General features: G+C 37.5%; 1 protein-coding gene across 1 annotated transcript; it reads left to right on the plus strand.

The window, feature by feature from the left end:
- Positions 1–3: 3 nt before the first annotated feature.
- On the plus strand, positions 4–22,993 carry ABHD18 (abhydrolase domain containing 18). The gene is made up of 14 exons (XM_048943538.1): positions 4–112; positions 3,051–3,182; positions 3,901–4,009; positions 7,291–7,375; positions 8,339–8,439; positions 10,245–10,323; positions 10,403–10,487; positions 11,165–11,192; positions 12,919–13,057; positions 15,108–15,197; positions 15,874–15,975; positions 16,831–17,203; positions 19,134–19,296; positions 20,264–22,993. Exons 3-14 carry the CDS (start codon positions 3,918–3,920, stop codon positions 20,313–20,315), a joined length of 1,389 nt encoding a protein of 462 aa, XP_048799495.1. The 5' UTR covers positions 4–112; positions 3,051–3,182; positions 3,901–3,917; the 3' UTR covers positions 20,316–22,993.
- Positions 22,994–24,550: the final 1,557 nt, after the last annotated feature.

Consider the following 24,550-nt stretch of genomic DNA (forward strand, 5'->3'; position numbering starts at 1 on the left):
CGCCGGGTGCCCGCCGGGCGCCTGCGCGCTCCGCCTACCCCGACTCGATCCATCCCTCCCCACGCGGTGCCCAGCAGATGCGGGAGGAGCGCCAGGAGCGCCGTGCCGTCGGGTGAGTGACCTTCCCGCGCTGGGGACGAGCATGGGGAAGCTGGCGGTTTGCACGCTGCGGGCGTCCGAGGGGCCGTGAGGTGCGCGCGTCCCCGCCGCGCCTCAGGGCGAGCTGCCTCCTCGCCGCGCCGAGCGCCGCTCCCGCTCGTGGACTTTGAGCCGCCGGGTGGTGGTGGGCGCCTGCGGGCCGCCTTTCGTCGGACCCCGCGTGTGGGCTGAACGAAGCGGCGCAGGCAGCGGAGCCTCCTGGCTTAGGCCGCTATGTTTATCTCGCGCTGTTCTGCCTCCAGGCTGGTGAGATCTCTGTGTGGCTCGCTTGTGACTCGTCGTGAGGAATTCTTCGTTTATTTTTCTTGAAGGCGTTTTTCTGCTGTTGGGGGGGGAGCGTGATCTTAGTTGGAAGAGAGAATTTTGTTTATTTATTGAAGTAACACGGCCGGGAAAAGTTCAGGGCTCCCAGTAAGCCTTTCAGAAATGAATCTAGCCTGTAGTTTTATAGATAGTCTATCTAGGATTTCTTGTTGCTTTCTTTGTGAGATAATGTTCTAAAATGAAAGGATATTTTAGCAGGCCGCTTATTAACGTGTCTCTACCTCTGTTTCTGTATTTCAGTTTCGAAATACAGTTCTGTGAAGCTTCCTGTGTAAGCCGTGCACTGGCTGTATGCTCAGAACACAGCTGCTGGCTCTTGGCCTGCAGAACTGTGCAGCATCTTCCTCAGGTCATGATTTCTAACTGAAGTGACTTTCAAAGGGATCTTGTTGCCCCCTCCCTGGAAGCATTTAAGGCCGGGCTGGATGGGGCTGTGAGCAAACTGGTCTATGGAAAGTGTCCCTGCCTGTGGCAGGGGTTTGGAACTAGATGGTCTTAAAGGTCCCTTCCAGCCCAAACCATTCTATGGTTGTTTCTTTGAGCTTAAGCTCTGCAGTAATAAATCTTTAGCCACATCAATAACATTTGCCACTTGTGATAGGAGAGGTATTTGTATTCCTCTTTCCCTGTAGACATTGATGGGCAGTGGCTGAAGTTTTGTCCCACCCATTGCTTACTCTCATAAACAAATAGGGGATTCCTATTGTATTTCAGTGATATTTCTGAGGAGTTCCATACAGCGTTCTTTACACCCTTTGAATTGTTCTTGTGGTGTTTTCTGCACTCTTTCCAGTAGTAGCTTAGTCTTGAAGCGTTCTTATTGAAATCTCCTGAATTACTTACTTGACTCCATTTAATCAATGAAGTAGAATAAAGAATGAAACAACCCATTAATCTCAGCCAATGTTCCATTTGAATGTAATGTATTTTTCTAGGAACCTTAGCACTCCTTTATTGTAACAGAGAGCTCATGCCAGCATCTGAAGTCATGGCTAAATCCTCCTCGTCATTTTTTCCTCCCTGGCTTTTATTATGGAAAGAATTTAAAAATCTCCAGGCTGCTTTGCAAGACTTCAAAGCATTCATTCAAACTTCTTTCACGATTGCTGGTGAGCAGTGCAGTGATGTAACTGCTATTCTAGGGTTAGCGCATCTCACAGATTGTTCTGCATGTATTACTCAGGCCTGTCCTTCCCAGCCTGCAGGATGCTCTCTCAGGCCAGCTGCTCCCTGATCTCCCCCAGCATCAGGAACATCCCAAGCTGTCTCCCTGCTCCAAGCAGCAGAGGTGCCCTGTGGAGGCTGTCTGACATCCCTACAGCACATGGGGTGGTTGTCTCCATAGCCATAGAATCATAGAATGGCTTGGTTTGGAAGAGATCCCAAGGATCGTCAAGTTTGAACCCCCCTGTGCTAGTATATCATTACAGTATATTGCTGGTCACCTCCAAAGCTGAGCTATTGCTTCCCGTTTCTCACAGTGCTTCTGATAGCAGGTTTGCTGTGCTTTGGCAGATTCTGCCAGGAGCGAGATGGTGGTCTTTGGGATCTTTTCTCAGGAAAGCTTGAATTGAAGACTGCGAGAGGAAACTTTTTTTTTCAGAGAAGAGTACACAAGGTTGTGGGGTGCTAGTTTTCCTTTGGTTTTCTGGTACCAGGAAATACTGTGTGAAAGAGAGCAGGAAGACTGGGCAAAGTCTTCATTACTTCATTACAATCAAAAGGTGGCTAGAATTTTAAGAACCAATTTTCAGTGGTTTATTTCAGTTGAGAAGAAGATAGCTGTACACAGATCTCTTTGTAAAAAGCTTGGTTTTGGTAGCATGTCTATGGTGGAAGATTCCTCTCTGTCTTTCCCCACCTACCTGTTTTGACACCAAAATACATGACTTGAGGTTGATACCAGCTACCAATGCTTGTGTTGTTGTATTTATGTTATTTATGTTGGTTCATAGCTTATATTGCATGACTTAACTCCCGAACAAGGGAATATTTCTCATGCGTGTATTTCAGTACCAAAGTAATTTATTTTTCTAGTGCAGGCAGATATGAATCAGCTATTTGAGATAGGCTGGTAGAGTAACACCTAATGCTTTCTGCAGTGTTAAAATAAAAGTTTCTGGTGATAGTATGTTTTTATTTCTGTCATATAATGACAGAATATGACTTTATGGGTTGCTTGTTTTAGCAGTAGCCTATTCAATTTTGTTATTAACTTTTGATAAGCATTAAAGGTTTTTTTTTTGCTTATTTTTTTGGTATCTTGAGTCTTAATGATGTATTAAGTATTGATTATTTGTTTTTAGGAGAGCAAAGGAATGTATTAATCTAACCACACTTTGAACTCATTACATTCAGACAAGTTCAGAATGACCATATTAAAATACAGTCGAATAAATTTAATTGGAATCAGCATGAGAAGCATGAACGAAATCACATTTTTTGGGGGTGTTGTGAAGTTATTCAGGCCTTTTACTATAGAGGCATCTGGAAAAATTACAGGGTAGGGTAGGTGAAGGCAACTTATTAACCAAGTCTTTTATTATTATATTTTTTTGTTGTCTTAGGTGTAGTGCAGACTCTGGACCTCATTTTCATTGAATAACCCGTATCCTGCTGAGCAAGAAACCAGATTGTTCTTGTTTGTTTGTTTTCCTTCCTTATTGGAAGAGCACAGTAGTGACTTCAAGTTCTCTTCAGTAAGTATTGCTTTGAAAGTAAGACAGAGTTGGCCTAAAGCCTTGTTGGCTTTAGTTGTATTTGAGCTAATGCATTCTCTGTGTAAAAAAAATGATGCTGGTGAAAGGATTCTGATGGTGTGTTTTGTTGGCTTTTTCGATTCTTTTGTTCTCTGAAGGTAGTGAGAGCTTTGTTTTCAAAATCATAAGAAATGAGTTGGGGAAAATTGGAAAGGAAGGGTTAAAAGAAGAGGTTTCCATTCTGAGACGCACTGATGGAAATTCATTTGGATTGAAAAATATTTACCATTATGGCTATATTGACAGGGGGTAGAGATCAGTGCTTTTCTTCTTATTGGTCTAAGTAAAATACGCTTAGAACAGGCTGGAGATGTAATACTGTGACCTCATGTGCTTATTCTGTAATCTTTTCATCAATAATGTGATAACTTTCTGGTTTCTTAGGTGTGTCAAGTTCCTACTGCTGCATTCCACTTCTTTCTTTTTTTTTTTTTTTTTTTTTAAAGCAAAGGCAGAATTTGTGTTAACTGCCTTTATGCTTTGTTTAAAAGGCAAAGAAATGACCTAAGTATCAAGGTTAACTTCCTTGTAATAAAGTGGTATGGCTTTTCATTGAAACAGGTGCCAGAATAAGAACCAACTTAGACTAATAAGCAATGAACTTGCCCCTCAAGTTAACCCCTTTAACTGCCTTGTTTTTACCTGTTCTTTTTTCTAGATGTCAGTTTGCTGCTAATGGGTGTAAGTAAATTAGATGTCTTGTACAGAAAGCTTCTCCTCACTAAACTCTTCATCAGAGGATGGGGAAAGCCAGAGGATCTGAAGAGGTGACTTGTTTAAAAAAATAATAATAGCACAATCTGTCCTTTATATTAAAAGGAAACAAAACAAAATACTGGTGCTCTTCTGCGTGCTTTTTTGAAAAGTTATGCTGAAGTTTGTTATGGTCAGGATATCGTGTATTTCCATACTGAGGGAGTAACTGAATTTAGAAGTCTTAAAGGGATCTCTGAAATGTTTTTCTGTTTAAAGAGGATTTTCTTGAGAGAATGTGTGTGTCCAATCACATTTTTCACTTTGGAATATCAACCAACCCATTTTAGGTAGTGGCTCTCAAAAGTCTTGACCAAGAAGAAGACTAACTAATTCTTTCCAGAGGAACTGTTCTGTTTAACATGAAGATGATCTCGCTAACTTTCTGTAATGGCTGAATAAAAATGCATTTTAGAAGGGAAAGGTGTATTCAGAAACGTCTCTCATCCCCAAAGCAGTGAGCTCATTTTCTAAGAGGAGATCTTACCAGCGGTTAGAAGTATCTGAAGGGCAATTGTCCAGAGCATGAGGCTGGGCACTTTTAGGTGGTGCCTAGCGAGGGGCAAGGGGCAGTGGGGTGATTTGGAACACAGGGAGTTCCATCTCAGTATGAGAAAAAAGCTGTTTTGTTGGGGTTTTTTTGAGAGTGACAGAGCACTGGATCAGGCTGCCTAGAATGGTTGTGATCTCCTTCTTTGGAGATATTCAAGACCCGTCTGGAAGCTTTTATGTGTAACCTACTGTAGAGAACCTGCTTTAGCGGAGAGTTGGACTTGATGATCTCCAGAGGCCCCTTCCAACCCTTATGATGCTGTGATTCTTTTTTGGTGTCTTTAAAATAAGAGAATTACCAATGAATTTTTAAATATTTGCGTTTTTTTTTTTTTTTTTTTCTTCCAAACTGTAACACTTGAAAATTAAACACTTGCATATTTTAATTGTTATTTTTGTTTTAACCTTTAAGTGAATGAATATATTGTGTGTCATGTAGTATACAAATAGGAAATGATAAATCTCTATTGCATAAGCTAATTTGTATGTGTTTGAAAATCAAGGAAGGAAACTTGTAACAAAAGCTTTGTTTGCTGTGGATAGTGATGGAGTTGTGCAGGCTGTTTGTTTTTTCAGTCTCATTCCTTAGTTGATGTATCTCAATAGCAGAACAAAATTGTTGAATTTTTAAAACATTAATGCAGTTCTGTTAGAATAAGCAAAAGTGTGTAGTTCACTTGGTTGTGACTACAGCATTTCTGTATTGTATGTTGTGCGTTTGTCTGAAATGGGATGTTTATCAAACCCTTTCCATGAAAACTTTTAGGTTGGAGGACTCAACTATGTTTTGCTGACCGTTCTCCCCATCTTTTCACCCCACTTAGTCTGTGGGGTAACTTCTGACTAATTCTGCTGTTAGCTGTAAGGGGTCTGCAAGGGTAACCACTCGTGTCAAACAGAAATGATGGTATCAGCTACAGCTCCTCCTTTTCATGAGCTGGAGGAATGGCATGAAATCCAAAGCTGTAAGCAGTACATGGGACAGACTCGCTGGCCTGCTGATCTGAAAAGAGGGAGAACTTTTTCTTCGTGCTACCCCTGGGTGGATAGACAAGCTGTTCCCTGGCAGCTTGTCTTCACTCAGATGAAGAAAGAGAGAACACTGCCTCTTCACACCAGTGGGAGGAGAGAGTACACTCCCTAGCATGCTGATCATGCTGGGAATAGTGATAGTGTTTGTTTTCAGTATGAAAACCCATTAGAACAATTTATGAGATTTCTTAGTGTTAACTGAGATTGACTGATGTCACTGACTATCTTGACTTGGATGTAATCTGAAGATTTGCTGAGCACACCATCGATGTGGTGACCTGTATCCTAGTTCTTTTTCCTCAGCTCATTAACAAGGGTTGAAATTCCTCAACATGTAAAAGGTTTTCCTTTCAATAGGTTTATATTCTCCAGACTACAGAGAAAATATGTACATGTATTTTTGTAAGAATTAGTGTCAAGCAAAACATCTTTGCATTTAGTTCATCCTCCATACTCATGTCTCATATCTATACTCTTAGAAATATTTAGTGCTATGTTCTGTGTAAGAAAAGCAGGTTATACAGGACAGCAATTTTGGTGTGGTGATAAACTGCTTTGTATGGTGGCTTTCTTTGCTTTTAGGAAGGTGAATGGGTTGTTCCTGTTGTACCATTCTTCTGTACTGGCCATCCAAATCTGCTGTTTTAGTTCTATCAGGTGATATATTTGCATGTGTTTAGAGACGTAAGAACTAGTGACTCCTAGCTCCACTAGGACTCAGCTGTGTTTTGCCCTTTCACCTTCTACCACAGTGCTAAGTTTTGTTTCATCTTCTGCAATACTTTGTAGCCCATTTAAGTAGCAGAAGGAAGCAGCTCGGTTTGCCCCTAAGCCTTCCCTTCCCCAGGCCGTGTGTACTTGGTTTCTTCATTCTTTTTTTCATACATGATGTGTTCCAGTTATTCTAGCAGCACTCTTCTCAACTGTGGAATATGTCAGCATGTCTTAAGGACAGTGGTCCCAGAACTGGGCCGAGTATTCCAGATGTCATTTTATGAGTGTTGAGTAGAGGGTGGTCTCTTCCTTTGACTTTCTGTCTGCCTTTTTGCTGAATGCTGAGGCGATACCAATGGTCTGCAGAGCTGCAAGGCCATGCTGCAAACTCATGTTCAGTTTGCTGACTGCCAGAAGCTCTATGCCCTTTCCTGCAGAGCTGCTACCTGGCTGGGTGGTACCTGGCTTATATTGTTGCACAGGTCTAGGTGCAAGACTTGGCAGTTGGATTGTTGAGCTTTAGGGTGTTTGCTGACTTGTTCTTCCAGCTTATCCAGGTGGCTTTGAAAGGTATCCAGCTATCAGCCTCACACTCCAATTTCTGTCATTTGTGAAATTCACTGAATATGGCTTGTGGCAGTTACACCTTGAGCCACTGACACTTTGACGTTGGTGGTTTTACCTTTTCCCCCTTCTGTCCATATCTCCCCAGTATGTCTTCAAGGGTATGTAAGAGTAGGGGGTCCCAATGTCTTCATTTAGCTCTGAAAAATGGCAGTTGTTTTTTTTAGGTATCAGGCTTAAAATACTATTTAAAAGCTGTGTAAGCTCTAGCAATATATGGACTTTTTTCCCCCTTCTTTTTAACTTAAAAATGTTCTTACAGACCTGTGCCATCATAGTCTGACTGATCTGTAAATGTTTGATACTTTTATAGATTTAATATTTTAAATAGACTAAAAATTGAATCTTTTCTTTACTTGTTTGTGTTCAACAGAATATTTGAATTCAGAAAGATTATTGGAAACAGGGAAAAATGCCAGACACTGGTTTCAAGAGATTATCCAGTCTTTATTGACAAGGTATGTAAATGCAAAGGATACAGTTTAACTAAATTTATTTGCCTAATGGTACAAAAATGTAAAATAAATTTAGTCCTTTCCAGGTTGATTTTAAAGAGTAGAAGTTTGAATTTTGATATATGTGAATCTGTATTTTCCTGATGTTATTACAGGATGTTCTGCCTCTGGGACTGTCAGTTGGGAACTTGCTTTAGGGACTGTGTGCACATAGGGTGATAAATACTCCCCTGATGATACTCACTTTCCTTTTGCTCATCGGTGATTTTCTAGCTGGTGGCATGAAGTAACTTCACGTGTGGTCCCTGTTGCTCTTATCAAGAAAAGGATACTAGAACTTTTCTGTGAAGGATGTAATAATGCTGCAGTGGCAAAATAAATGTAGTGTGAATTTCCAGACTGGTTAGAGAAAGGAGGCCCTATGGTTTCAAGTGAAATGCAGATGTAAGCAATCCTTGCCCTGAAGACTTTTCAACCGAGGAAGTGTGAATAAAGGGGTCAGAAAAAGCCAATTGTTCTTAAGTCTAATAAATACACTTGTGATCATTTATGTGGCAAGCTAAATGCTTTCACCAGTAAAGTGAAATTAATAAACTTCACAATTAATTTTTGAGCCACTGTGAGTAGAATTAGGAGGCAATGGCAGAAAAGTAAAGCTTGGTTGGAAGGGGTAGGAGAGTGGGTGATCATATTTGTTATTAATGGAACTGAAGTAAGCTGTAAGATTGAAGTAGTGGTTGTTCAGATGCATTTAGATTTTTTTCTCAGTCAATAACTGGGAGTGGAGAGCATCAGATTTTAATTGCTGAAACTCAAAAAAGGCTCAAAACATGGTTTATATAATTGAAACATATGCTACTGGAGCAGCACAGCTTGAGATTATTACTTGGTTCTTTAAAAGGTCATTTATAAGGAAATATGAAAATATTTGGCTGTGTTGATAGATATCTATCATTCCTTCTGCAGGTTGAGGAACAATCAGACTGTAAAATCCTTGAGGGGCACTTCATTTCCCCTTTAGCTCATTATGTTCCGGGTATCCTGCCTGTTGAGTCTCTTGTAGCCAGGTAGGAGAAATCAAGTGTATTTCCTTTCTGAAGCTACTGCTGGAGAGAAATGAAAATGATACATCAGTGGTTTTACCATGAAGCCAGTATATCGCTACATCAATTATCTGCAAAATAAACTGCCTTTTTTTTTTCCAGCCTACATGTTGGAATATGTTTTTACCTTAAAGTTTCAAGTAATCTTATTTGTGTGATAGTTTAATCTGTGTGGATAACATACTTTGGTAGGGTGCTTTATTGTGAAGTATAGAGTCATATTTGGGAAAGACTGATCGGTTATGTTCTGCAGCCAGGAAAAAAGTAAGCATTACAAGAGATGGAAGTTTTGCTGTAATTATGTGAGAATTTATCTATGACTAGAGGAGAGCTTCTGTTATTACTAGTAATAACATGGAAAACTAAGTCTAATCTTAGCTGAGAGTGGATGGGTGGATGATGTAACTCTTTATGAAAAGCTTAAGCCACAGTGAGAAAAGTTAAAACCTGGGATTACCTGACTGCTTGTCACAGGATTTGATTCTGAAGTCTTGTGGGATTGGTTTGTTTGTTCTTGAGTGCAGAAATTATATTGCCCTTGACTATGGAATTTGTTTGTTTTCTGAACAAAGATGATGCTGGAAATCAAGGTTACTAGAGCTTGGACAGGAGCTGTTTGTTTTATACAGAACAAGAGAAATTATTTTTATAAAAGAAACTCCTTACATTGTATTTGAAGGAACCATTCAAATTCCATAAAAAAAAATACCGTCTGTGTGCAGATATAAGTGAATGTAATTGCAGCAAGAGAATCTGTTACACTTTGCCAAGCAAAAAAAAAAAAAAAAAAAAAAAAAAAAAGTACCCATTCAGACATTCAGAAAGCTTAATGATCTGTAATAGTCAAGATATTAGATTGCATTTTTGCTATTTTGGCACTAAAACTGCTTTGGAGTTGAGAAAAGGATAGTGTAATTTTTAGGTCAAAACTAAAAGCAAACGCTTTCATGGCATTTGTTTTCTTTTCCCCAAGCTTTGTTTACTATCTTAAAGGCTGAACATACAAATTCAAGCATCCCTAATTAGTACCATAACTGAAAATCTAGTATACTGCCTGTTTTCTTGTGTTCCTTTGCACTGTGAGGCTATGTTATGCCATTGCATTGGGCAGTAGCACTGTTAGAGTTTTGAAACTTCCCTTAAAATTGTCATGCATCGCTTTTTTGTTGTTTGTTTGTTGTTTTTTTCCTGAATGTAATTCAGTTGTAGGTTTGTGCTCCATCTTGTGGAGAAAATATTAGTGCCTTAGAAATTATGTATCTTTTGTCTCCCAATACGTTTCCTGTAACTAACTTCTGTGTAGCAGCAGAAGGCACTAGATGTTGTATAAAATTGTTTTGTGTTTGTGGGTTTTTTGAACTGTTTATATTTCATTTTAATGTAAACATTTTGCTCACCTTATTCTTCAGTTTCAGCTGTTGTGCCGTCAGGAGAAAAATAGCAATATTGCCTAGGAGAGCTGGGCATTCATGTTCAGGCAGCTCTTTATCTGCAGTTCCACTTCTCTGCTCTGCACAATTTGAACTGTGATGATGAGGTAGTGGTCTGTTTTAGGAGCATGATCTTTCTGCTTGACTTCTATTGGTCTCTGGAATTTATACTGTCATACTCTTGGATTTCTTTCTTTGCTGGATGTGTTTATGAAAGATGATATTGCTGTATCAACAATTTGCCTGAGTGTGTCACAGAGTGTGTCGGTTTTTGTTTGTTTTTTAAACTTATTTATCTGGAGCAACAGATACTCTTACTTTGATGTTTGTTTCTCGTAGGTTTCAGTTCATAACACCCAGAAGATGGAAGAGCAAGCACAGACCTGTATGCATTCATTTAGCAGGCACTGGGGATCATGTAAGTAAAATGTGAAATGAATTAGTGAGAAAATAAATATTGGATTTGATCTTCTTATGATTATGCATCTTACCTTTAGCACTTCTGGAGGAGGCGCACATTAATGGCTCGTCCAATGATAAAAGAAGCCTGTATGGCTTCCCTATTGCTGGAAAATCCCTATTATATCCTTTTGTGGAAAACAGGATTCTGAGGCAGTTTTCAGCATTTTCTGCACAGGGTAGGAACCCACAGAATGGGACACGAGGTGGAACACAGCATAACGTGCTACTGTTACACGTTCTGATTTTGCTGAAAACGTCTTCTACAACTCCTCGGTGCGGTCATCAGAGTGAAAGTTCTGGCATTAATCTGTTTTCCCATTCATCATCAAGCTTACTAATGTGATTGATTGGTGTAGTCATGGCAGAGGGAAAACTGTGCATTCTTTCTGCATCATACTGCATGACTTCTGGACGTATTAATGACAGAAAAGAATGTTATTTCCTTTGCTTTCCTTTTTCAAACGCTTATGAGAAATTTTATCTTGGCATTTAAGATCTGTTTTGGAGTAAAAGTTTCCATCAACTCATCAGCAACCTTTGGAACAATGTTACCTCATTTCGTTACATAGAATCTCAGGTTATACTTTCTGTATACCCGCATAGCTGATAGAAGTAAAACCTAATGTTATAAATTACATAATCCAATGGTATTTAATGTGATTTACTTCCAGTTAAACATTTGGAATTTAAATTCCTAATTATAATTAATCACTGTGCTATTTATGTGATTTATTTTTTATTTTAATTGCCAATTTTTATGTAGACAATTCTTACTTTCCTTAACTTGAGACTTCTACATGGCTGCAGAAAACCTAAGGATCAAATGTAAGTATTGCAAAATACAGTCTTGTCAAAATACTACTACTTTTTTTTTTTTTTTTCCTTCAGGAAGCTCAAATGAATATAAACTTTGTGAGCATGTTGAGAAAAATGAAATCCCCAACATCCATATGTTAACAACATAAAATCATCAGCCTTTGTTGGACTACTTTACTTTTGTTTGTGTTAAGAGATCTCTGTGATTGTGAAAGTTTGCATAAGATGGCATTGCAGTGTAAGAATGAGACAAGTGTGAATGCAAGCAACAGTTTGTTTTCCTGATCAGCTACTGTATTTGTCTGCATGCTGCAGTTATTTCAGTCAAATATGAGTTTGTTCAGAGTTGATCTTGTTATTTTCGTATCTCAGCTTTACCTTTTTCTAGATATTTCGAAAGGACCACAGTAAGACATAATGAGTTGCTCGTTTGTTAGCCTGTTCAAAGAATGCAATGAGAAAATTCTAATTCCAGAAATGGTTTCTAAGTTTATTTTCAAAGCTGGTGCAGAACTTTATTTTGACGTAAGAACCAATTTTTTGGTTTACCAATTAAGGTAAAAACCAAGAGAAAACACAAAATTGCCAGCTGATTGTTATAAAAACTACTTTTTTAAGCAGGAAAAACACTTTTAAAAAATATATTACATTTAGAGGTATAAGATTATAGGAGAGGGACAAGAGTATGTGTGCTGGAATAGGTCAAGGTTTGTTTTTGTTTTTCCTTGTAGTTCGGTAATTGATGCAGAAAAGTAATTTGGTGAGGATATTTCTAACTCCTTTTTCTATTGTCCTAGCTTGACAGCTTAGTATATGAATGATGTAGACAAGGATTCTCTGAAAGGCAAGTGCTCAGTCAAATACCCCAAGCAATATCTGTCAGTCTTCAATACAAGCTTACAAAGCAGCAGCAGTGTTTTTAGTTAACGCAGTAGTAACAGTGCTTAGTAAATAGAGCAGCTATGGAGGATTGATGAATCTTTCATAACAAAGCTGTCAGAAGGAATTACGTTAGCTGCTCTGCAGCAACTGCATTCATTTCTCCTGTGACTAGCACAGTATATTTCTTTCTCCTTATTTAGAGGTATGTTAATTGCTCTGTAAAATACTTCCACTTTTTGAGAGTTGCTCTGATGGTTCAGCTGAATAGCTTTCACCTTTTTTTTTCCTTTGTTTTGATGCTTTAGAGTACACTACATGAATTTCTCAGTACCGTGACAAACTTCCCACTTTACAATTTCATTCTTACAATGACACTGCTGAGTTCTTCCAAAGCTGGCATACTGATTGCTCTTCAAATGTTGTGTGCAATTTTTCAGTGATGTGAAACAGGTAAATAAGAGGAGGAAAAGGAAAAAAAAGGATTTTTTTCTGCATTTGAGATAGTGTATGTGTAGGATTGAACTGCTCTGATTCTATTTCTAAAATACCCATTATAACTTGACAGCACAGAAGGTTACTGCTAATGAGATTCTAACGTTGCTAATACTTGTTTCTAAACGACCAGGTGGTGAGTGATGTTAGAAGCTTAGCAGGTGTCTGTTCCTGGTCCTTGTTTAGAAAAATTGCCAGAGAATCTGGACTTGCTTCTTATGTTGAATCAACAGGAGTTAAGATCCAAAATTCTCTGGGAATGTGATGAGGCTTTGTATGAAAGTATGCATAGAGTGATGACAGATGTCAAAATCTAATCTTAGAAAATAAATCCTGTCTTTTCCTTTTCTGGGGAGAAAAGACGGTCATGTTTAAAAAATGTCTCGGACCTGTTTGTGATGGGAGGAGCTCTTGTTCTAGAATCGGCAGCTCTTTTGCACTGGCTAGAGAGAGAAGGCTATGGACCGCTAGGGATGACTGGAATATCCATGGGAGGACATGTAAGCTTTCATATTTCCTGTTTAGTACTTTTTTTTCACTTCTCATTTGATCTTTTAGCACATTTGTTTTATTTGTTTCACGAGCGAATTATCCTCGCGCCTCAGGGATCTGAGCTGAGGGCTTTTGGCACATAAACTGTTTTTACAGAATGCATCCTGTGGGCTTTCTATGAATAACCTTTCCTAACCTGTGTGAAGGAGCATTTCTACTTGTTTTTAACCTTTCCTCTCGGAAGGACTTGAAGATAAATATCAAGAGTCATGAGAAAAATCATCAGCAATTCTCATGCTCAGTAGTCCTGAATTAGTATAATCCTTGGTAAATACTGACAAATCATAGCAACCTTGGTCAGCCATCTCCTCTGAGGCTTCGAATGAATATCTTCTCACATAGTTGTTTTTTATCCCAGTGGGGAAAAAATCTTTTTTGACAGAAGATCCATATTGATCAATTGCTTGTTTAACTTCCTTTCCTCCATTCTTCTCAAAGTTGTTTTTGAATGCATTGAGTGAAATGCATTCTCTCTACAGAGGTACCGTAACTACCATAACTTTCGTGACTTCTGGTGTTGGGTCTGTTCTCAATGTTTTTCCTCATCTTTGATATGTATTAGTGAGGATTTCTGGAGTGTGGTGGGTAACATTTTATATGTGACTGTGCATGTTACAACTGAAACAGCGGTGTATTCACAGCAAGATGCTTGAAATCCTAATGCACAGTATTACTGTTGTCTCCACAGATGCATGTTGCTCTGAAATACATGTATAGAAAGCCAATTAAAACAACGTACCTCCATTTTGATGATCCCTTTCAGTTTATTTCTTGTCAAGAACTAAGTAGATAATTTCAATGATAGTGTCTACTGAAAGAAAAATAATTTTCCTCCAAAGCACAATTTTACTACTCTAAATGTCATGCATGTTTAAAATACCTTACGTTCACATAAATATCATCCTGATGAGACAACTTCTGTGTTAAATGTATCTCCCCTGTCTTATTTATAAGCTGGATTGTAATTATTAAACAGATGTGTCTTCTGTTAGCAGCAGGCTACTACTTAGGCTTCTAGGTGAGTACTGTAGGAATGACAGAGTGCTGTATCCCATACCAGTTGTCATATGCAGCATGAGTATAGCAAGAGGCAAGATCAGAGAAAGTAAGCTTGGAAACTCTCTTGGAATATTTTTCATTAGTCCAGAAGCATACATTTTTGACTCGTTCTAACAAATCTGAAACAGTCTTTAGAATGTATTTTGTAACTGAAAGGAAATAGCACTAATTCAGTTCTAATGATGGAGAGAGCTGGAACTAAGGACAAAGACATCTGGCTTTCTGACTATTGTAACATATGTATGTGATGCTTCTGTCCCTTTTTATTATCAAAAATAATTTGAATAAAATTATGTAAGTTGTATAAGTCTACTTACTAGAATGTCTAGGACAAACATGGGATATTTTGTAGGAGGGATTTTACATTGCTTAGTATGTTGAGCTTTTCTCCAATATTTCTGACGTGATCAGAATAGTTACCAAAATATGTCCTGATTTAAAAACAATAATTTAGATTTTGAAGGACAGGAAAACAGTCCCCTTAACATACTGAATTACTTCTCGTCTATGTTTTGTTTTAGAATATAAATTCAAAAGTGTGAAACTTTAAATAGTTCTTCTTATAGATTGCTTTAGTTTTGCCTTGAAATAAGCTTGTGAGAGCCTGATGACAAGGCTGCGTAAAGTTTGTTGTTGTTTGAAATAACTGTAAGAACAAATACCCCATCCAGAATTCTTGTGGTTACTAACTGTTCATGTGTGAAATTAATCCTGTCCACAGCAATATTTGTTACTGGGGAAATCACTGAAGAGCAGACTGAACCTTCTGAATTCCAAAGATGTGGAAGGATATCCAATTGCCCCAGTCCTTAAGTGCTTTGGTGGTACTTATTTTATGCTGTATAAACAAATAAATTGGAGATGAGACAGTTCTTAAAATACCTTCAAAAATATTATGAATTTAGGATTAAAATATGTAATAACTGTGTTTAATTCTAGATGGCTTCCCTGGCAGTGACGAATTGGCCTAAACCATTGCCATTGATTCCATGTCTTTCGTGGTCAACAGCTTCTGCAGTCTTCACTACGGTAATTGCCCAATATTTTTATATTAATATAATGAAATGTGATCAGATACACGAGGTAAAATGTTTGGGTTGGCTACATTTGCCTTTGTTGTTAGGCATTTCATTGCCTTCTGGCCTTTATTAATAACTAGTGGCAAAAAGCTTAAGATACACCAAGTGATGCGAAGACAGCTTTGAGCTACTTCACTGGGTCATGTCCTAAATGAAGGGAAAGGACTGATATGTGACACAGTGATTGCAGTCCTTTTCTGAATGTGGAAGGGTGAGGAAGGAAAATGAAAACTTTTTCTGGTCAAAGCCTGGCTTAAATAGCTGGATGATAATGTAGTCACTGTTTTTGCTACTTCTACCGGGTAAGTGATTTAATAGACCGACATTCATAGTCATCTCTGGTTTAGTTCAGTCTAAATATGTGTTTTATTATTTTTATTTCTTTGAGGAGAAATGTATTTCCATGTGTGTTTGCTGTATTGTATACAGGTTGTGTGTCCTGTGTGTTTGCTTAAGACACATGCTTAAAAGCTTCCAGTAATTCTAAGAGTTGTCTGGAAACTTAAGGCAGAACTGCACTGGAAAAATCAAATCCCAGGAACAAATCAATTTTCTTTGCATGTCGTTATTTTAGAACAGTCTTTGGTTTTTGCTTGTGTACTAGACTCTTGTGTTTATAACTTCAGGGTGTGCTGAGTAAGGCAGTGAACTGGAGAGAGCTTGAGAAACAATATTATACACAAACTGTTTACGAGGAAGAAATCATTCAAATGCTTGAATACTGTGGAGTAAGTATAGTTCATTTTCACTATTTGCAAATGTTTACATGTGCCTAATATTTTAGTTGAATAATACCTGTTAAGTATAGCACTTACTACAGAGTTAATGCAATCCATAGTGTTAAATGTATTCAGTCAAAACATGGAAAATACAGGTAATTCATCCCAGTAAATGGCTTTGTAATCTGGAAAGCTGTTAGTCTGACACATCTAATGATGAATTTTTGTCCTTTGAATTTGGAATTGCTTCCAAATACTCAATTTGAATAGACTAAGCAGAGGAAAAAAAAAGAAAGAGAGACAATTACATACAGGAAGTTCAGTTTATGACATCCTATTATTTGGAGGAGGTAAATTTGTAGATTTTTTCAGATTTTTTTAAATCAAACATCAAATCTGGTCAAATGTATTTCTTGCTGTTGCCTATTTTCCTTTTTCTGTTTAAAAAAACAAAACCATTGTTTACTTTTGGCTATTTTTTTTTAAAGACAGTACGACTATTTTGAGAGACACAAACCTGAGAAAAGCATAGGTTTTATGATTTATTTGCTCAGAAATGTAAGCTTGCCGAACTGTAGTCATGAATTCAGAGTTTAATGCAGAAATTAAAAGAGACAAACATTTGTCCTGTGTATTGCTGTAGGTAAGTACTTCCTTGAGCTGACAAATGTAGAATTAAAATATCAAAAGGCCATGGCAATTGGGATTTAATTCACTGTGTGACATATAGACTGAAAATAGCAAGTACTGCCAGCAGTTCTCTTTGCCTCCTTTTTACTGAATATTGTTATTGTATGATTTGAAGACTAACATGAACTAGCTGAGGTAAACGAGTCCCTTAATAAATGACTTGTCTTTGTTTAGACAGATTCTTTCAAGATGGGACAAGATTTTGTTAAAAACTTTCCTGACAATGTGGATCGTCTGGAGGACATAGATGTGGCTTCCAGAATGTTCAGCTTTGATTCATCAAAGAAGACTGAGTCTAAAGAAGCTGTCCACAGCTTTACCACAAGTAGAAGTCCTCTAAGTGCCTCATCAGAAAGACTTCTAATGCAAGATGCTCCTAAAATTCAATGCATAAATCAAACGTTTTCAACCAGCAGCAATAAAAACTTAACCATACAACAGGGACACAGGATAAATAATAGAACGAAGAGTGACACTTTACAGAGAGAATCACTAAGGTTCATGAAAGGAGTAATGGATGAATGTACTCATGTAGCTAACTTCTCAGGTATGTATTTATTTGTTTCAATATGGAGTTGGGAAAACTAAATTAGAATACTATGCAAGGATAGGTATTCTCTGATTGGGCAAACCTGCTGTCACTTAGATGGAGTATGAAAGCATTCTGAGTCTTGTTCTGTAAAATCTATTTAACACTCAATTTCCTGGTGATTGGTTTGTTTCTTAACGACCAAATGATGATCAAGTCAGTTGAAAATGTGCCTTTCTGTATCTGTGCACCTTTTTTCTGTGCCGTGCTGTGGCTATTTTCAGATATGACATAGTGCTCATTCATATGATTTAAAAGAGCAAAGTGTTTATGTGATATGACTAATATCTGGATCTAATTCATCTGCTGTGTCCTGCTAGTAAGGTTTTTCATGCAGATTAAATTAAATCTAATTGGGCAGAAGCCTAGTATTGACTTCAGTCAGAAAGTAGCCTACATAGATGAGAGCTAAACTTGAATGATACCTGAAGACAAATGAGACCCGTAAGAATAAACCCTGGTCCTTCTGGGTTGATGCAGTTTGAATATAGCATTTCCCAAGACAAGCACAGCATATAGAGGGAATTGTAGCCCAGTGAGTCTTAAATCTGATGAAGCCAAATTTGGTATCTAGAAAAAATCACTTTTAATGGTTTGCTTGCAGGCAATGCAAACAAGTGATTTCTTCCTAGTACTGATTGAGGGAGTTCAGTTGAGATGAAGATTTGGAATGGCTTTTGTAGACAGTCTGTGAAGACAGAATGGTTCTACTGTGCATATACTAAGTACTCAAACATGTATCAGAAAGTGCTTCAATTTCTAACAGGTTTCACCTCAGTTTTGTAATTCTGGCATTCATTGCCCCTCTGCCAAATGTAAATAGTTAAAATAATAATAATATTTTTCAAAATCAAATATTTATACTTAAAATAGATATGTTAAAAAGAAAAAAAAAAAAAAGAAAATTAAAACTTTATTCTAATTACAGATGTTCTTTTATATCTAACCACTTATCCAGGTATCACTTAGCTAAAGCACTGACCTTTCTTGAAATTTAAGAGGATGTGTGATCTCAGTGAGGTTGTTAAGGTGATGTAGTCCTTTGTCCCAGTTGTCTCTCAGGTCTCTTGATGCTCTGGGAGATACTGCATCCCTTGCCAGGGTATGCTTGACATATATCTGTAGAGGAGATCTGAAAATCCACCTAATGTTCAGATTTCATGGAAAATGGAAGGAAAAGATGGGATCTACCTTAACACTGTGTACCTTCTATACATTATTTACTATATATGAAAGGAAAGGGTCTAAAGTTTTTTGTGACCCTCCCCTTGCAAATGCCTTAGTTTGTCCCTATCTGCCATACCACATGTATTTTTCTGAAGAGAGTGGTGGTCTGTGCTCTACTTTTGTGTTAATTTTCTAAACAACCTGTTAGTATTATTCCAATTGATAATCAGATTGGTGCAATTGTGGTGATAAGTAGTAAGTCTGTACAACAGTATGTTAGGATCTTCATGCTACAAACAAAAGCAAAAAAAAGTAGGAAACAGGAAAAAAAACATGCTGCACTTGCTGTCTGTCTGACTTCTAATACTGAAAGTTTTTTTTTTTTGTTTTGGTTTGGTTTTTTCCCCTCTTTGAGGGAAAAATAATACAAAGCTTCTACTCTACTGAATTCCAGATATCTTCTAGTTATTTTCCCTGGGCAAGGGGGGTAGCCCTCTTAGAACTGACTTGCATGCTATAGAGTCTTGTCTTTAAGGAGAAAGACAATTTTCTTCTACTGTAGCATCAAAAATTGCTGGAGACATTAAAAAATATAATTTGACTAAAGGTTACTGGTATTTTTTTAGTAATTGGGAGCATATTGAAGCAGAAATCTTCAGCTAAAGTATTTCTATCATTTTCTAATCTTTGATTAATTCAATTTTGAGTTGTTTTTCTTTAGTTCCAGTTGACCCCAGTTTAATCATAGTTGTGCAAGCTAAGGAGGATGCGTATATTCCTCGAACTGGAGTGCGCAGTCTGCAAGAAATCTGGCCCGGATGTGAAATCAGGTATCTGAATGGAGGTCATGTCAGTGCCTACCTCTTCAAACAAGGACTCTTTAGGTAAGGTAGATAGGAAATCATAAAAATAATACAGAACTTAAAACCATACTTTTGAGATATCACTTTCCTTCTAACAAACGAGTCTATAATTAAAGCAACAAATACCAAATACTGCTTGTGAGATCAAATGATGGGATCCTAGAGAATGTCACAATTCTGTTCTGTGAGTGAGGATGATGTGTAATGTATCTCAAATCATTCACTAAGCCTTTGAAAACAGGGTCATCATTATCGCTCTTGCTTTCCTATAGTTCTTCATTTGTTTCCTGGACACCAGAAAGTACTTTCTGAGCAGTGACCTCTTACGTTGTGTTACACAGCTGTTGCCTTTTTGCAGATGTTATCTTCTGTGAGTAAATAGTTGAAGAATTAAGACATAAGCTTGATTGCAGATGAGTGGTACTTGCACAAAGTCATGCCTTAATAGTACTAGGTGTCGACTTTTTAGAGTCAGTTACATAAATCAGTTATAAAAATGCATTTATAAACCTGCAGTTCCTTAGTTTGGAAAAGGTAAATACTTGTGGTGTTAATTTTAAAACATAAGAAATTAGCGACTGAGTATACATCCCATTTAGGAAGTCTAGGCAACATCAGAAAGGAATAGCAGTATACCAGGTCAGCATATGTGAACTCCCAGCTTACTGCTGTTTTAAACCATCACCCTCAAAAATAATTTATGTTGCTTGTCTGACATACTTCCTGACATGTTTGAATACAAAAATCCTCATCAAGTAAAACTTGAATTCCTGTGAAAGGTGGGTAAGTAGTCTGATTAACTTCTGAAACGTATTACTAGATTGAAGTGAGATATAAATTAAGGAAAAAATGCCATATTTTTACTGAATGCTATTTTCAAGTTGTGGTGATATGCTTAATTTTGAAATAAATGCAAATCAGCAATTTTGTCTATTGTTTCCTAAATTATACAAGTGATTTACAATTAACTTGTTTCTTCCTGCTTTAGGCAAGCAATTTATGATGCATTTGACCGCTTTCTTCAGAAATATGCTGTTTAACAGTTTTCGTCATGGATTCAAACTGATCTCATTTTATTTCCCATTATTGGAACTCATCTTTGGAAAACAAGCCTCTTGCAGTGTTAAGTAGTTGATGGTCAGTTAATTTGAATGTTGTAGGTAACAAATACAAAAAATGATCAAGTCCCAGTATTACTTTTCTTTCAACCAAGTGCCATTCTGACACGCTTCAGCTTTACTTGTGAAGAGCAATGGTAGCATTTGTTAGTGCACGAATGGTTCATGTATTTCTTACTTTATTGCGTTATGTATAAATTCTGAGTAAATTCTTATTTGTGTATCTGTTGAAAACAGACTGATTTAAATATTGATAGAACATAAAATTTGCTGTAGGGCTAAGATGCTGTCTTATGTTTAGTGTATTTACAGTTTGTTCCAGCTACCATGTTTTCCTCTTGCTTCCCTGACACTTGCTATTCCTACTGCATTTTAATATGGCTTGGCCAGCACTCTGCCTCTTGTGTTTGTCACTGATTTTCTCTTATTCTGAATTGAAAATGAACTACAGTGGATGAGGCAGAATTAAATCTTACGAAAAGCTTTCAAAACCTGAATGAAGAGTGAGGGAGACATTTTAATTCAATGCATCCATTACATTTTTCTGCTGTTTATAATTAAATGGTGCCATTCCGGAAGACTCATGTAGCTATTCATTGTTTTTACAGAACTGGAATAACTCTAAATGGAGTGTCCAGTAATTCATTTTTTTACATACATTCAATTGGATAATGAAGATTTTTCTAGTAGATTTTGTAAAAAATTGCTAAAGGGAATAATAATGTAATAACTTTTATTGATAAACAGTGGCAGAAAGACTCTGATTCTAAGCAGATAAACCAACAGCAGATTATATGGTGCTATAAACATCTCCTTGAAAGCAGGGGTCCTTTTTAAAAAGCATTCAGTGCTGATATGCAAAAACACATTGTAATTGTTAAGAACTTATGTGAGACTAAGGGTTATCAAAGCAGTCACATGAACTTCTTGTTTTTTGGAAGTTTTTTTAATCGACCTTTAAAAAAGAAAAAGGTAGGGTTAGGAACACATTTAAGTAAATCCCATCTGTTGCTGCTTCTTTTGGGATCAAAAATGCCAACAAAGTAAAGTGAAATTAACGGTCATCATGAATCAGCCGTGTGTGGTAGCTGTCCATATCCTATATAGTGGTAATGTCCTGCGTCGTTCTTTTAAAGCAAGTTTGCAGGGAAGTTGAAAGCCAAAACGCTTCAATATTAATTTTAGTACTGTAATGGCTGATGTTACACAGAAACTAACAGAGAAATCCAGGTATTTCTTGAGATACATGACTTACGTATCTTTCAAATCATACGCCTTATTGATTTCCATGGTTACCATAATGGTTTTTAATAGTGCATGAAGCAATCAAAGCTCTGTTTGTTCCAGCGTATTATCTTGAATTTCAGTCTGGCAGACAGAACTGATAACTGCTAGTATTGCTGGTCAGATAAACTGAGATAAAACCGAATGCAGCAATTTGTGAAAACCAAAGACAGTTAACATCAAAATGTACTGAAAATTCACAAGAAGTGATGTTCTGTTGGAAGTTAAATTGCTTCAGGTGTTCTTATCATCATTTCTGCTAGGCATTGTTGTTTTTTTATCTGTATTGGAAGCGGGTGTAAAGTGACTAGCATGTTTCAAAATCTTAAAATACTGAATTTTGGAAGACTGGGAATGAAATATGTAAGCTCTGAATTTTAAAATTAAATACTTGAATACTAAACTGAAAGTTTTACGGGTTTTACCTTGATAACTAACTCACCTGTCAACTAAGGATGTTTTACAAGAAGGCTGTCGGCTGTTCACCAAATCTTTTGCATCTCCATGCGTGGCCACATTTAAATGTATTTATGTGCTTTGTCCTGTTTCTGTTGCAGCTGTGAAAGAAAGGGAGATAACTGGTGGCAAGGGACAGGGCGTGAATAAATGGAAGAGGAAAAAGATTATTTTATAAGGCCAGGACTAAGCTTTAAAAAATCAACTTCTCTACACTACAAATGTAACATGCCAACATAAATATTTCTAAAGTGTACGATACTAGGAATTACACAACTGTTGGGAACGTGACATCCTGAGGTTAGTGTTCTGATGATGTTATTAATGAGTTGAACTTTCCAAAAGGGCATACTATGCAATGAAGCAGATATGTATGAATGTAACTCCTGTTTCTGAGAAAGGCTTTTGAAAGCAGTCAAGGACTAGTCTCCAACAATTGTAAATCACACTTTGCTATGTAACTAAAGCAGTGTTGCCAAATAATAGAGTACAGTAAGGAGCATAGAAAAGATTTCTCAGGTTAAAAAAAAAAAAAAGAAGGAAATTATGTATGTGGTTCATGTCTGCCAGATATCAAACACAGGAGGCCATCAGCTGGTCTGTGTAGGTGGGAAAATTGATGTATCAGTGTTTTAATTTTAGGAAAATTGGCTTTTAAAAATAAATTTTGAGTCCTAAGAAAGTATTATTAGCAAACCATTTTTGATGTTAAGTGAGAATGTGATATTTGATCCAGAAATAGCTTGAGAAAAATATCCCAGTGGCAGGTAAGCCATTCTGCATATCTTAAACTCCCTGTAAAACTGACCTTGATCATTTTTCAATGTTATGTTTTTCAATAAAAATCCTACAGAATTGTTGCATGGTGTTCTTTTCCCTTGTGAACACAAATTCAGAGTAACTCTCACTGTCACCCTTTAATTCCTAAATATTCCTTCTAGCACCGTAACATAAGAAGAGTGCTTAATCTAAGGCACAAGATAAAGGCTTTACATAATAAACAATGTAACTGCTTTCATGTTCTTCTACATTCAGCTCCTATCTGTCAGCTAATTAAGATATCACTGTGAGTCTAATTTTAGGCTTCTCCATGGCTTCATTGAACTTTTTCCTGCTTGTTCCTGTGCTCCACAGAAGGGTGTACTGTGCTGTAATGGACTCAGAATGTATTGTAGAATTGTGCAAAAGTAATTGTTGATGGTTGTTCTTCCATCTGTGTGGGGGAAGGCAGAGTTGGGCTGGTGGAGTGTTGTTCAAGAGGAGAAAGGAGGTGGCTTCATCAGCAGCAGTAGTCCCTCAGACAGATGAGAATATCGCACGCGAGCTGAAAGGCTGCTTTGGACAGATAGCTGTGCATGTTACTGGCCTTTCATTTCTGAGGCTTGCAGATGTTTATATACAAAGAAAAAGAAAACACTGGAAAACTGTTGTGCCTTGCTCTGTGGAATTGGAGCAGTCAATCTAACTGCAGTTTGCCAACTGTGTCCAGCAACCGAGGCACAATTGTGTTGCAGTGTTCAGTTACGGTGGCTAAGAATTGAAGACACTAGTAACACCTCAGCATGCTAAGATTGACAAAATGTGAGGGGGACAAATGGTGTGGGAAGTGGGCTTTGCAGTTGGAAGAAGCAGCTTTGAAATGTGTCTAACCAGCGTCAAATAGAGCTGTAATTTTTCTTCTGAAGTCCAAAAAATGCCCCTGAAACGTGACCAGTGAGCTTGTGTTGTAGCAAAGGTAAATCATTTGTGTTGTGTTACTCTTAAAAGTCGAAACACCCTTTCATGGCAAAAAGACATCTTGGCACCAAGTAATGGAGCCTAACTTTGTCTTACTAGAATGCTATATAAACTGAAATGGATACTCTTTAAATAGCAGATTTTATTATAAAGATTCTTGCTGTGATATATTTGCTTTGGGAGACACTACATATTTTTATTAATATTTTTATTTTGTCTTGTCACTTTTCTTTATACATGTTGATTGTAATTACAGTTGGTGGGGCAGGGAGCTTTCTTTATCTTAAGTTGTCAGGTTCTGTGTCAGTGTGGCTGTAATGATAAGTTACTAAGTGTTGAAGGAAAGTTTGTATAGTCTGTAGGCATGTCATTCCCCATGCAAAACCATGACATGAGTAAAATGCTGTTCTGTAATGCTACCATGTTACTGCTCCCCTGCCCAGCTTTCCTCCACCTCTTAACCGATTTCCTGCTTTTCCCTGGTCTTCAGGTGCCAGTACTGCAGTTCCTCATGTCCTGGCTGCCCTACAGACCTGCTGCCTTCTCCCCAACACTTAGAGAAGGAAAAGGAAGCGGGAGGGGTGTGCTGTTCTACCAGTGACTAGGTAGGGCTCTACGCTTTCCTATTGCTCTGGCAGTGGTCTTCAATGCCTCTGTCTAACCTCTGACTTTGGAACACC

The sequence above is a fragment of the Lagopus muta genome, chromosome 4 (assembly GCF_023343835.1).
Source record: "Lagopus muta isolate bLagMut1 chromosome 4, bLagMut1 primary, whole genome shotgun sequence".
In the NCBI taxonomy this organism is placed as follows: domain Eukaryota; kingdom Metazoa; phylum Chordata; class Aves; order Galliformes; family Phasianidae; genus Lagopus; species Lagopus muta.